The sequence below is a fragment of the Micropterus dolomieu genome, linkage group LG04 (genome assembly GCF_021292245.1).
Source record: "Micropterus dolomieu isolate WLL.071019.BEF.003 ecotype Adirondacks linkage group LG04, ASM2129224v1, whole genome shotgun sequence".
NCBI classification, from domain to species: domain Eukaryota; kingdom Metazoa; phylum Chordata; class Actinopteri; order Centrarchiformes; family Centrarchidae; genus Micropterus; species Micropterus dolomieu.
The window spans coordinates 21,587,678-21,601,306 of NC_060153.1; the positions used below are offsets into that span (position 1 = coordinate 21,587,678).

At 38.2% G+C, this 13,629-nt stretch overlaps 1 protein-coding gene across 1 annotated transcript; it reads left to right on the top strand.

Moving 5' to 3' along the window:
• The first annotated feature begins 392 nt into the window (after positions 1 to 392).
• On the top strand, positions 393 to 13,199 carry cxcl12b (chemokine (C-X-C motif) ligand 12b (stromal cell-derived factor 1)). The gene is made up of 4 exons (XM_046048101.1): positions 393 to 535; positions 3,173 to 3,290; positions 8,447 to 8,530; positions 10,318 to 13,199. Exons 1-4 carry the CDS (start codon positions 469 to 471, stop codon positions 10,355 to 10,357), a joined length of 309 nt encoding a protein of 102 aa, XP_045904057.1. The 5' UTR covers positions 393 to 468; the 3' UTR covers positions 10,358 to 13,199.
• The last annotated feature ends 430 nt before the right edge of the window (positions 13,200 to 13,629 follow it).

Genomic DNA, 13,629 nt, shown 5'->3' on the forward strand with positions numbered 1-13,629 from the left:
TGTGTGTGTGTGTGTGTGTGTGTGTGTGTGTGTGGAGTGTGTGTGTGTGTGTGTGTGTGTGGCAGGTGGCACGAAGAGGCAGAGAGAATACAGTTAAAAATGGCAGGGGAAGAAAAAAAGAGGATGAAATAGAGATGAAATGGAGAGAAATCAGTGAAAAGAAAGAAAGTGAGGAACAGAATTCTCCTCAGACTTTCTCTTTGACTCCCAGCCAACACATTTACAATCGAGGAAGTGTCTGCTGACTCGCTGCTGTGCTCCCTCCTTCTCCTCCCCTCCCCTCCCCTCCTCTCCTCTCATACTGGGACCCCGCCCCCCTCCCTCCTGAGAAAGTGGGACTCCCTCACTCTCCCATCTGAAGATTTAACAAAGTGCAGAGTGGAGCGGGCGGTCACAGTTGTGCCCGGGATTGTAGCAGAGAGAGTTAGAGAGAGAGCAGCCCCTTCTGCAGCCTATTAGCTCATCACCATGGATGTCAAACTGCTGGCCCTGATGGCTCTGCTGGCCGTGGCCACACATGTACCAACCTCCAACGGTGAGTCCAAAACAGGGACAGGGGACTCGGGCAGTTTTTAGTGATCCAGAGTGACTGTTGGTTTGAACATGTTTTAAAGTTTTGATTTTGTTGTGTATAGTTTGAATGTTGAGGCTTCTGTTGTCCGGATTATTTGAATCTTAACTGTGAAGGAACTTTTCTTACATTTCTGAATTCCGTCTTTATTAGATAATCAGGTAAATGTCTAGAATCTAAGTGATGATTTCTGTAGGCTTCTTGTTTAAACGTCTTTTTCATTATCAAAGCTTAACTTATGAAGTTGCTTTGTTTTATTGAGTTTAATTTGCTGCAGACAAGAAAGAAAGTTTTTTGTCAAAGCCCCTTGTTGCACTTGTGGCTCCAGCACTTTGGTACCTTCTTTGCTTTTGTTTTGTTACATCTCACATGTTTCAGACATGGAAAAATAATTACCAAACACTTACATCCCATCCACCATTTATCTGTATGGACTAAATGATTACTGAGCTGAAACAGTCAATCCACAGAAAATTTATCTGCAACTTTTTTGAGAAAATTGATTGTTTAAGGCTTTTTTAAGCAAAATGCCCAAATTTCACTTTTCAAATACTTTTTATTCATCAAATTTCTTTTGCTGATTATCTCTGTGAAAGCATGTTGAATATCTTTGGATTTTTACTGTTGGTTGCAGAAAACAAGCAACATGAAGATGTCAGCTTGAAATTCCGAATTTAGAAAATATGCAGCAGATTCACCAGCAATGAAAATAATTGTTAATTGCAGCCTCAGATTACTAGTATTGAAGTTAAATTAAAACATATTGATTGTAATCAGTAATCTACAATACCAAAGCATTTTTTGTGACATTTAAGGGAATTTGTTTTCTCAAAAAAATAAATAAATAAACATAATGTCAAACATTCCAAATGTTGTGATATTTAGTTTTTTGGATTAAATGTACCACAGGAGCAGTGCAGTTTCCACAGTGACCCTACATTAATCTCCCACATGTTAACCTTGGTAGGAGACAAGCCGGGGTGTTGACTCGCCTGGCCTGCGTTATTCTAAGCTTGTTGTTTCGGCCCCGGTAAAATCTCTGATTGCATATTAAAGAGTTAAGTCTAAATGTGTGTATTTGTCTTTTCCCTTTGCTTTCTTTTAATTAGTTTCTAATTAGAGATAAACAATGCAGTGGTGATAGAAGTGGATGCTCGCTTCTGGCCCCAGTGCTGTGTGCTGCATAATGATCCCTTAGTTTGCATGAGAAAAGACCCTGAATGGGTGTGAATCATTAGGCTCATATTACTGAGGATTTAGCCATTTGTGGCAGGACATTTGGTGTTGCACCCATATCAATAGGAATATGTTGAACCCCAGAATTAAAAGGTCTGTTAGTTACACCAGGTGCACTTCATTTAGTGATTTTATCTGGGCAGGAAATGGCTGATACAGAGAATGATTTGTTGCAATTTGCTAAATGTCGTCAAAATCAGCATCTGCTAAGTGACTTCTTGACATACACTGCACCCTCAATGAATTGGTTTGTCTTTTGAACTATTTGTATGCTATATTCATGGTTTATACAGCATCAAGGCTATTAGGATGGATTCCAGATTTAAAGTTTTATTACAGGGTGTTTCTCTTCATCTTTTCACTGACATTTTTATAACCATCATCATTTCTTTGGAAAATTCATAGACTGTATTTCAAACAAGGCAAATAAGTACAAATCGACAATCAGTTTGTAATAACGTGCACTTGGAGTTATTAGTGTGCATCTGTGGCCCTCTGGGTCCCCAACAAGCCTCTATGGAGGCACAGGGGTGATTTGTAATCATTTTAAGAATGTTCTTGAGGTCATTTGTACAAAGGCAGCTGATGCCGTCTGAGCCGCTGAGTGCTCTTTCATAAAAGAGGCAAATATTGGAAATTGAATGTCGAGGACCCTTCTCCATTAGAGTGGCCGGTCTGAATGCTATGGGAGTGAAAAGCTGAAATTCTGCATGTGTGTCTGTGTGAGACACAGGTCAGAAAAGGAGTTAAGCTCTTTTTAATGAACATGTTGTTCAGAGCAATTGCTGGTAAAGTCATACGTTCCCATGCTTTATGAAGGCACGTTACAGTAGATTAAACATGCTTTTAATTTGTCCACTGAGGTAAGTGGTGCATTTAATCACAACTGAAATTAAGTAGAAGCTGCTATTTTGGAATTTGGATTTTAATTTAAGGTGATGTAAATATTTAAATCCTCATATGGACCAGAATGACCAAATCTCTGTTTCATGAGCAATGAAACATTTAAATTATTTGGACATAGATGTAGGCAGTTTACTATATAGCCGTTCCTTTATCTACTTCTGCATACAGCATATTTATTAAAATAATTGAATTCATTATGACTAGCAAAAATACATTTCTGTTTAACAAACCTAAAATGCTTCAATGCAAAATGAGATATCTTGAAGTCTGAGTTCTGCCACATTGGTTAATGTATTTGTAGGTTGAACAGCTGAAATGACACCTTGTTCCCACAACACTGAGCCCTATGAATGTGGTCTACTTGTTTTAACTGCAACTTTACTTGTTTTGTAGTTTCATCACTTTTTCTTTCACTACCACTAATGCTGATTCATAATTTTCCTTGTTGTGTCTTTGCAGCAAAGCCCATCAGCCTGGTAGAGCGGTGCTGGTGTCGGTCCACCCTCAACACGGTTCCTCAGCGGTCCATCAAAGAGCTCAAGTTCCTCCACACACCCAACTGCCCCTTCCAAGTCATGTAAGTAAATGAGCGCAACATTACTGTGGTGATTAACTTGAAGACATTTATTTGCTGGTGATTGTTTAAAGGGTTCTATCACTCATTCTTTCACATTTTGGTGTATTTAGTTGTATTTTAATGGTGCTGCTCAGAGTGAGGTTTCTAGTATTCAATAATGGCCGCGCCCCATAAGCACGCCTAAGCATCGTGTGCAATAATTCCACTCAGTGGTATCTGGTCGATCTCATCATATTGTGCTTGTTCGAGTGAGTGTGATTTCAAACATTTTCATAGTGAGATGGAGTTAATTTAACGCCATTTGGGTGTAAAGAATCTTTAGGAATGCAATAAGTGGGGATGTACCAAATGATCACAATAAAATATAGCTTAAAGGATTATATATATATAAATTCCATTATATTCTTGGGCCTATTTATTAATTTCAATTTTTATTCGATGAAAAAAAATAATAATGAAACACTCACACACATGCACATAAAATAGAACATTTAAGTACGTTTGAAGCAAGTATCGATAATCAACTGTTTCACTTCAAAATACACTGAAATTAGTGAACAACAGTGGTCATTTTTTCAGATTAAAGATGCTGACAAATTTGCCATCCTTGATTTTTATTAGATTCTTATTGATAATTCCACAATTTCCACAAAATCAGATTGTGTCACATGACATCAAATCCTTCTGACAGGCCAGGTGCTTTATTCTTAATTTTTATGTGTTTACTTTTTTAGTGTTTATTTCCCTCACTATTCATCATTATTTGACTTGAATAAGTAACTAAATGCAGTGTATATAGATTGAGAGTGGATGTACGAAGAATGGTGTTAATATCCTTCCATTCTTTCCCTAATGAGAGGTCTGAGTTTAAAACAACACGATCCACTCAGAGAGAGGAAAGTGGTAAAGGCCGGAGCTCGTGGGGGCTATTTATGTTTTGTAAAGGAAGCAATAATTAAGGGTCAAAGTGATTACCTTTGTATTTCTGCTGACCCCCTGTATTCCCTCATCCATTTTTTTTATTTCCTGCCTCAAACTGCATTGACTGTAATTGTCACTGGTCTAGGAACACATTAACTAAAAAGCCCCATTCATTTGTTTGCATTAGAAAACAGGATGGCAGAAGCCTCACAGCCAAAAGGCTAAAAGGCTGTGGGGCTTCTGCCAAAAAGGGAGGGGGGCTGGTGACTGTCAGGAAGGGTGGGCGAGTGGCAAAAGGTCAGAGAGGACACATGGCACTCTGGCCAGAACACAGCAAACTCCCTCTAACCTCCCTCCAGAAAACTGCCAGAGGAGTCAAGAAGTCATTCAGACGAGGAGCCTGCAGAGCTGCTCCGATATCTCTATTGAGGCAGATGAAAGAAAGCCAGTAACACTACACCCTCTGCCCTCCCACCCCCGTGTCCCACCCTGTGCCCTCATCCTACCCTCCATCCCCACACCGCCCCCCCACACGTCCCAGCATGCTGTTGGTATTAACTTGCTGTGAAGTAATTACTACCTGCTGCTTGTGGAACTCCGGCCCTCAAATTCCAGCCAAGTCAATTAAGGTTTAGGCTCTCAGTTGGTCATCCAGACAAGCAGACAGATAAACAGGATGAAGAGAGACACATCAGCAACAAAAAGCTCCAGAGAGGATGAGCTAGCCACCCCAAATAAAATAAAAGAGGAGGGGAAGAAGCGGACATCCCTGAGGAAAAGCAAACACAGATCCAGTTACTGAGCTGTTTGGCCTCCTGACTCGCATGTTAGTTTGAGGGATTTGGGGCTGATGCTTGGATTGAGGCTCCTGAACTGCTCTTTTAAGTTTAAGGGCCATTTGCTCGTGTGTGTGCATCTAAATGGGGCGAGGAACAGGGGAGGTGGCGTGTTAACGGGGCAGCAGGGCTGGAGGAGAGTGCAGGGGTTCAGATTGAATCAGAAAGCAGTGATGAGGGAGCAGTTTGAGGCGCATAGGAATGTGTTTAATTTGCAAAGCTGTGATGGAGAGATGCAGGGAAAAGAAAGAGGAGCAGTGAGGCGAGACACCTCTTGAATTGTTAAATCTCATACACGACCTTTTACCACCAAGGTGTGAGATCCACATGCTTGGAGGGGACGAGACCCCGCTGCCTGCCCCCATGTTCGCCCTGGCAGATCTGAAACTCACCCAGCTGTGTCTGATAACAGAACAAATCCTCTCCTAAATATTTGGCTCAGCTCTCCATCAACAGGCCAGACGTCACTCGCAACACACTCTCTGTGACCACAGAGCTGTTCATCACAAAGTGGGAGCATCCTGAAATCCCGCAAAAGCCTTATAAATATATGAAAGCAAATAATATTCATTCTGATCAGAAAACACAATCGATCAATACTACGTTTTGAAATCCAAATTTTCTCCAAGCATTGAGGAAAATGCATGTTTTTTCTTTTAAAAAAATCACAATGTCCAAAGAAAATGTTTTTGTAAATGGAATCATTCAGCTTTTCAAGATACATTTTTATTTACAGTTTCTTGAAATATGTTGCATAATCAAAAGTCCATTACATGACAAATGTATGAAAAATTATGTTTTTATTTTATTTAACCAGGAATGCCTAATTGAGATAAAAAAAATTTTGAAGTGTGTTCTGGACAAGATAAGCAGCAGAAACAGAACTACAACTAAACAATCATGAAGAAAATTCTAGTCATTTACAAGATTTCATTCTATAAAAAAAACACAAAATAGCATTTTAAAACAACCCAGTAGTGATAGAGAACTTAAACAGGCCCTTTGGATGTTTTGCCATAAATCCAGTCGGGATCCTGTAGAAAAGCCTTCCACACTCCCTTTGCCTAAACAAATAAGTGGAGACCTGGAGCTTTACTTGTTTTACAGGGTCCTAAAATAATTGTGGCAGGTATAATAATCCCCCTAATTAACACAATTTAGGATCCAGTATCACTCATGACTTTCAAACCTTTTAAACCAAACCAGCCTGAGCCTGATGCTTCTCCATCACACGATGAGTTAAAATGTTTTTTTGTGCAGTGTAGAGACAGCTTTACAAGCCATACAGTACAGTGTGATGTGTGCCTCCCCTCCAGCTGTGCCTGAGTGGAAACAGAGAGCTGTGATTTTTCACTGCTGATCAGAGAATGACAGCCTGTTATGCACAGTAATCCTCTGGTTCTCAGCTTTGATGTGTTGCAGGATGTGCTGAAGTTTTTAAAGCTTAGCTGAGGTGTTTCTGAGCTCAGCCTTCATAAACCATATCAGATATTATCCTGACATATTGTGCCCATTTCAACATCATGGTCCCTTGATTGATTCAACACAACAAGTCGAACCATAAATAGAGCAGATATTTTTATTTTATGTCAAGAGGTGCACTGACAAAAGAATTTGGGTTCCTTTTTTAGTTAAAAATACTACAGGTTAGCTGATGTTAAATTAAGCAGCACCTGCGTGATTTTTTTACTCTTGACATTAAGGTGACAGCCTGTTAGAAGTAGTAATCCTCTTGTTTTAACTGGGATGTGTTGTGAGACATTCTGGCGGGGGGTTTGGAGATGAAGTTGAGCTTTTGTTGAATTGAGCTTCCATAAGAAATGATGATGTTGTTATTGTGATTTATTAATTATTTCGGTTTAAAAGATGATACCATTGGTCTGTATGTTTAAGTTTAAAAACAACAAATTGCCTATGTAGTACATTTATAATTATAGGCTATGTTGGGTTTTTAGTTTATTGTCTTACGTTGCAAGAAGTCATTCTTTTCCATTCATTTCAGCACTTCATGCTTCAACTTGCAGAGAGTTTAAACTTGCTTGAGTAAGGTGAAACATCACAGTCAAGAATTTCTCACTTTTATTTGAAGTCAAAGTTATATTTATTGTTGCTTGGTCTTGTGGCTGTGTGAAGAAACTGTTCTGAAAATGTTCTTGGTGCATTCAAGGACACGCCGACCTCTGAAGGGAGGTTTAAAAAATCTTTCTACACAGACATAATATGACTGAGGTTTGTTGGGATGGTTTACCTCTATCAATCAAGATCCAGGTTGATTCAATGGGTACTGTCATGAATTGAAACTGCAGGCTCTGTGCAAGAGGCATTAGAGCAACTCAGGGAAAGTTGAAAGGGGGTGCAGAGAGAGACATGTGAGGTAAAAGGCAAGTAAGGTAGCCTACTTTAAAATCTTTAGCACCCAATTAGTCAGAATTCATACACAATCTCGCAGTTATAACTTTGTCAATTAACATCCAAAAATTAAAAAACATTTTAAAAAGTCACTTATAATCCCAGAACTTACCTGAGAATCATTTTCTTTATTGTATTGTATTAAAGTAATGCACTGATAGTTGTCTTTACAGCTAGAGGTAAATTGTAAACAGGAACTGCTAATAGCTAATTCAGCATAGTTTAAATAGTGCCAGTTTGCCAAAATATAAACACATATATGCTTACATGTATGCATTCTCTCTGCAGATAAAGACAAACTAAACCCACCTGCTCATTCAAGATAAACCCTGAAATGGAAAGTAAGAGAACCAACAAAGGAACTTGAATGAGCTTTTCAATTCAATTCAATTCAATTTTATTTATATAGCGCCAAATCACAACAACAGTTATCTCACAGCGCTTTTCATAAAAGAGCAGGTCTAGACCGTACTCTGTGATGTTATTTACAGAAGCCCAACAGTTCCCACCAAGAGCAAGCACTAGGCGACAGAGGCAAGGAAAAACTTCCTTTTTCAAGCATCCATGTTAATTAAAATGCCAGTCACATTTCCTTGGGGTTACTGAGAGGTCTTGTTACAGTTTGGTTGACCACTCAGCTAACACAATGGATACAGTCTCTGTACTGTACACCATCACCGGATGCTGGGCTACAAAGGAAGGCCAGAGGTGAAAGCATTCTCCAGTACACGTCCTTGAACCTGATTTATTACATGTGAGTTTGGGTTAGACTAAAATTATTTGTTCCCTCTCTCTATCTCTGCTGCTCCCGGTTCATGTAAGCAACAGTGTACAGTTATAAAACCAAACATGCACCTCAATGTTAAAACGGGATAATCACACAAAATAATCACTTGACAGTGAAATTCATCCATTCGGGACAGTTTAGCAGAAATATCCAGAATGTGGCGCCTAATCCCTCAAACTCTAAAACTCTTTTTTCTCCCACAGTGCCAAGCTGAAGAACAACAGGGAAGTTTGCATCAACCCAGAGACCAAGTGGCTGCAGCAGTACTTAAAGAATGCCATTAACAAGTGAGAAAAAAACCCTCCTCTCTCTCTCTCTCTCTCAGCACACACAAGCTACGCTGACAAAGGCAGAAATGAAATACAGCTCTCTTCTCCAGTAAGTTTAGATCTTACAAAGAAAAAAATAAACTGCTGTTAAAAATGGCCATTTCTCAGTTTCCTGCTGATGATTACTCTCTGAAATCACTGACATGGTTGATGTAAGCAGCTGAGTTATTGTCTGTGAAATAATTAGCATCAAGAAAGAATAGTGATAAATCTGCCACTGGTTTGACTGCGTCCTTCTCTCTCACACGGATGTGTCTGAGACTTCAGCCAAGCCTGCAGAAGAGTCAAATGTTCATCTTGTTTTCCCTCCCAGCTCGCTCACAGCAGTTAAAGCACCTAATCATGTTTTTTATTGTATTTTAACATGATTTTTTTATTTCCATTTAATTTAATCACTAAGTGCAAAACAGCGACAGAGTTGCTGCATCCATTGTGGGTGAAAACTATTCATAGCAAAAACTGCAGCAGCTCATTCAGTTTTTAATGAGCATGCAGTTAAAATGTGTCCATTCCTCATAAAATAATTTTTTCCCAACATGTCTGGTGGTGATTAGCACTGCTACTTAAAACACCATTAAACACTTTAAAAGCAATGTGAAAACAAACAATAAAGTCATTTCTGTGGATTAGGGGATATTGTTTATTGTTTTAGTAAAGGACCTACGTGAATACAGATTATATTTTAAATGTAGTTTTTGTCCTGGGAGTTATCACTGTTCATTGAGGTAGGTAGAGAGAGCTGAGTTACACACATCCTTAGTGTTGTCAGCTGAGAAGCAGCCTTTACCCATGCATTTAAGCTTTTTCAGTAAGGTTTCATATACAGCAAAAATGTGAAAATGAATAAAACTGCAGTTACAAAGTTTAGTGTTAGTTAAGTGTGTTAATGTGCCCTTGCGCCGTTTCAGCACTCATGATAGGAGTCTTGAATGAATGGAGTGTTCACAACAAAATCCTGTGTTACAGCAGTGGTGTTCATGTCTGTGTATAAGGGCCATTGTAAGGAGCAATTATTTCCAAGATTTAAAGTTTAGATTTACAAGAAAAAATGTGGCTATTGTCTGATGAGAATCCCCCCCCCAAAAAAAGACCCAAATATATTAATGACTGAAAAAAACTTGTAAAACCCTATTCTTCCAAGCTTGTTCTTGTAATGTACCACTTTAGTTTTTTCTCTGAACAGTCCTTTAACCTGAATGCACAAGAACCGATGGGGACTGTCCCCTTAAACCTAAAACAGCAGTCTCTACCCATGGGGCCCCATATTTTTGTCCCTCACAGGGAAAGACTGTGGTTTTAGGGTTCAGTTTACATTTAGGTTAAGGTTAGGGTTAGCATAAGTGTTAAGGTTTGGCATGTAGTTTTGATGGTTAAGGTTAGGGATAAGGGGCAAGGTAATGCATTATGTCAATGAGATGTCCCCAAAGGGACAGAGGAACAAACGTTGAATTCTTCTCATTTCAAACCTTTTTTATAGAGGGAGGGAGTTTTTTTATTTACAACATTGCTGCTCTTTGTCAGCATCACCCTTTTCAATGTTCAGTTACAGTTACACATAAATTACATTTATGTTTTGATGTTCACCTATCAAAAATGTTTGCAAACACCTGAGGCCCCTAACATGTCCATGACCATGTGCATTCTTTTCATAAGTGCCTTGCTGCCCATTCATATCGTCTATTTCAAGAGATGGACTCCTTTTTTTCAGTCTAATAAATAACTCATCCTTCTGAATCTCTCTCCAGGGTGAAGAAATCTAAGAGACGCACTAACAAGAAAAACTAAACACAAGGGGAAGACATGTATGTGGTCAGATCTACCATCCCTGAGTAGAACCTGTACATCTCCCTGTCACTACTATGGATGTATGCAAACACGCTGTGTGTACCTGTCTGGACCTCTCTGGACCGCTTGCAGAACCAGCACTTCACCGCCAAATCGTGCCATCCCAATTATACCTTAGAGACTTTGACGGGACACATTCTGATATCAGATATGTGTGTGTGTGTGTGTGTGTGTGTGTGTGTGTGTGTGTGTGTGTGTGTGTGTGTGTTTGAATGTGATTCACATGAACTAACTCTAGTATTTTCTGACTATAAAGGAACAACTTGAGCTTTCTGTCTTACACAAGGCATATCGTCACCCAAGTGAAAATATATTTACAGCAATACACTTACTTCAACTTTATTGGGTTTTGAAAAGAGTGCATTCTACTTATCATTTACTGTAATTAAAAGTATTTAAGATGGTGATGTTAAATACCTCTTCAGACGTCTCATATGAGGTGAATTAGGCATTAGTCCAGGACTTGGGGGGTCATGGGACAGACACAGAGAGGCTGGCCAATGGGGTCACAAGCAGTGACCAATCAGGGCAGGCCATGCTACAACAATATCATGAATTGTCTTCAAGCTTGCTCCACCATCAGGAACAAAACAGATGGAAGCTCACAAACACTGCTGAGGAACAAGCACTGATTTGATGGTGCTATACATTCAGTATAAGGGGTCAGAGCCATTGAAATAATTATTTTTCACAGTTTATTTTATGCAAGCTTTAAGATGAGATGTCGTGACCTCTATGTCTTATATGAAACACAATTATGTTTTTTCCAGTCACAAAATATTGAAAGCGCTGTTGTTAGAGTCTGATATAGAAAGCTGATGTTGTGTCAAAGCTATACTGTACTGATAAATACTATAAAGAAGTGGAATAATACTTATCAATGCAGCTTTTTGTTGATTGAACATATCAGTAAACAGAGACCAAATATTTATACAGTAAAACATACAAAACACGAAGAAACCTGTGAACCTCAAAAAGCATGACTTCCTATTTCATTTATCCTTAGAAAAATGTAGAAGATAATCATAATTCTTAATGTTTTACCCAAAGGGTATCAAAAGGGAGAAGTTAAATGTATATCACAACAACAGAGTAAATCAGCTGCAGTATGTTCATACCAACACCTGTCCTTGGTAGGAATGAAAAGCTAATATTTCGTCACATTAAACAACTGAATTATAATTGTTACAAAGAGAATGTTCACGGTGACAAAAAAAAAAGTTATCCTTTTTTCATATATATTTGAGCCACTTTATTATCATGTGAGTCTTTAAATGTAAGTGTTTTATTTTTATATTGTGTATAATCTTACTAAATGCTTTTGTTAATGCAATGTACAGTAGGCAGTAGCTACTAAATGAAGGCTAGTCCATACAATGCAAGAAATGTATTAAACTTCATTTTAAAGATTTCATGCAATATTTCACAAATATGTAATGAATTGTTTGCAAATATGTTATACACAGTATGCAACACATTCCTTTTTCAAAGGAATAAAATGTTATTTTGTGGTAAAATCTGGTTAAAAAAATTTAGTATCGTCCTTCTGGTTTGTTGTCCTCTCCACACCGTTTCCTTATCAACCAAATGTAACACGGGTGAAGTCCAACACACAGTGACTGAAAACAAAAGCTGCTGTCATTGTGTTACATGAGTCAGGAAACTATTCAGCACAGCCCACCAATCGTCCCCCGTCGAACACTTGATTTGTTTTTTTTAATAGTTTTACTGAGGCTGATGTATGATGTGTCAATAGAGCCACTGAGCCAAAACAGAACAAAACCTTTGAGTTGAGATCCAAGCGACCAACATGTGCTTTCAATCTGGACACTCCCAGCACCCCATGGGCTTTTTTTTCCTGTTACACTCAACTTCTGTCATGCCGCAGAATTAGAGCCCCTTTTCTTCCCCTAAAACTGTAATGGAAGTCCTGGCGGTCATTGTTATGGTCTTTGTTGTGTTTTGTTTTACATGGTCTATTTGCTGAATGCCTGCCCACAGGTGATAATCATATCAATTTGCAGCTAATGTTGCAATAATCCTGTAAGTCTTATTAATTTCCCATGAATATAATAGAAGTTAATAGACATTCATTTTATATTATTATACTAATTTGTTTAAACACATTGTTAAATAAGATAAAAATTTCCAAATGCAATAATGTCTTAATTTCATTACAAAACCGCCATCCATTCCCAAATTGGTTTGTTAACTAAACTGTAGCGTTACTCCATAATCTAGGGAATAGGTTGTTTTTTTAAGTTCTGTAAACTTTCTAATTTATAATGTGATAATTATCTCAATAACAGGAAAAGTATTTAACCACACTGTTAGCAGCACTAGTTTCATTACTGATTTACATTAATGAGATACAAATGTAATAACAGGTCATTTGTTTTATTAATCAGACTTTAAGTGCTTTTATGTTTAGTGCTTTGGCCCCTGTGGAATCATTTAACATTTTAGAAAAAATATATATAGAGCTTTTACACAAAGTTTTTGGGTGTAATATTTGGAACAATTTCAAATTCAGGTTCACTTTTACTTGCAATTAGTGAGATAACAAATGAATCGAAAGTGAATGCATGTGTTCTACTTTGGACCCTGAGACAATGTGAAATAATTGTTTTTCTTTTGAGGCAGCTTATGACACATATTCTTTATATAAGTGAGACCTATTAGAGCATTATCCTCTGTATTGTCACTGTTTGTAAACCAAGAGGCAGTATTTTAGCTATGATACTCAAGCCCTTTTTCAATAAAGTCACATGGAATAAAATTAGTTATACATGTTTGTATTTTATCTGTCAAAAGCAGTGTTTCCTTGTATATTTCATTGACTTAAAGTTACATAAAGTGATTTTCGACCGTTAGGGGCAGAGAGGTTAAAAACAAATTTACAGAAAATTACCCTGGATCGGCTTATCATGATGTTACGTCTGGCCTGTTAGCAGACAAATGCCTACCCAGCAGACATTGAGCAACATGAGCATACCACTGGAGTCGAGTTTCTGCCCACCTGAGTGAAGCTCGGTATTCACTTTCCTTTGAGCTTTAACTTGTTCTTTCAACTCCTGAGAAAAATATCTGGGACTTTACCTTGTTATATATATATATATACCTTGTTGTTGTTTGACTTTCTTCATCAGTGACTGCTTTCAGTTTAGCAGTAAACTGTCTTCAATTTGTATGGCAATGTTGGTGAGAGCCAC

What these genes read in the sequence shown, in the direction of transcription:
- cxcl12b (XM_046048101.1), top strand. Translation starts at nt 469, where the DNA reads ATGGATGTCAAACTGCTGGCCCTGATGGCTCTGCTGGCCGTGGCCACA. An exon ending in ACATGTACCAACCTCCAACG is followed by an intron (nt 536 to 3,172) that starts GTGAGTCCAAAA and finishes GTGTCTTTGCAG; the next exon opens with CAAAGCCCATCAGCCTGGTA. An exon ending in TTAAAGAATGCCATTAACAA is followed by an intron (nt 8,531 to 10,317) that starts GTGAGAAAAAAA and finishes ATCTCTCTCCAG; the next exon opens with GGTGAAGAAATCTAAGAGAC.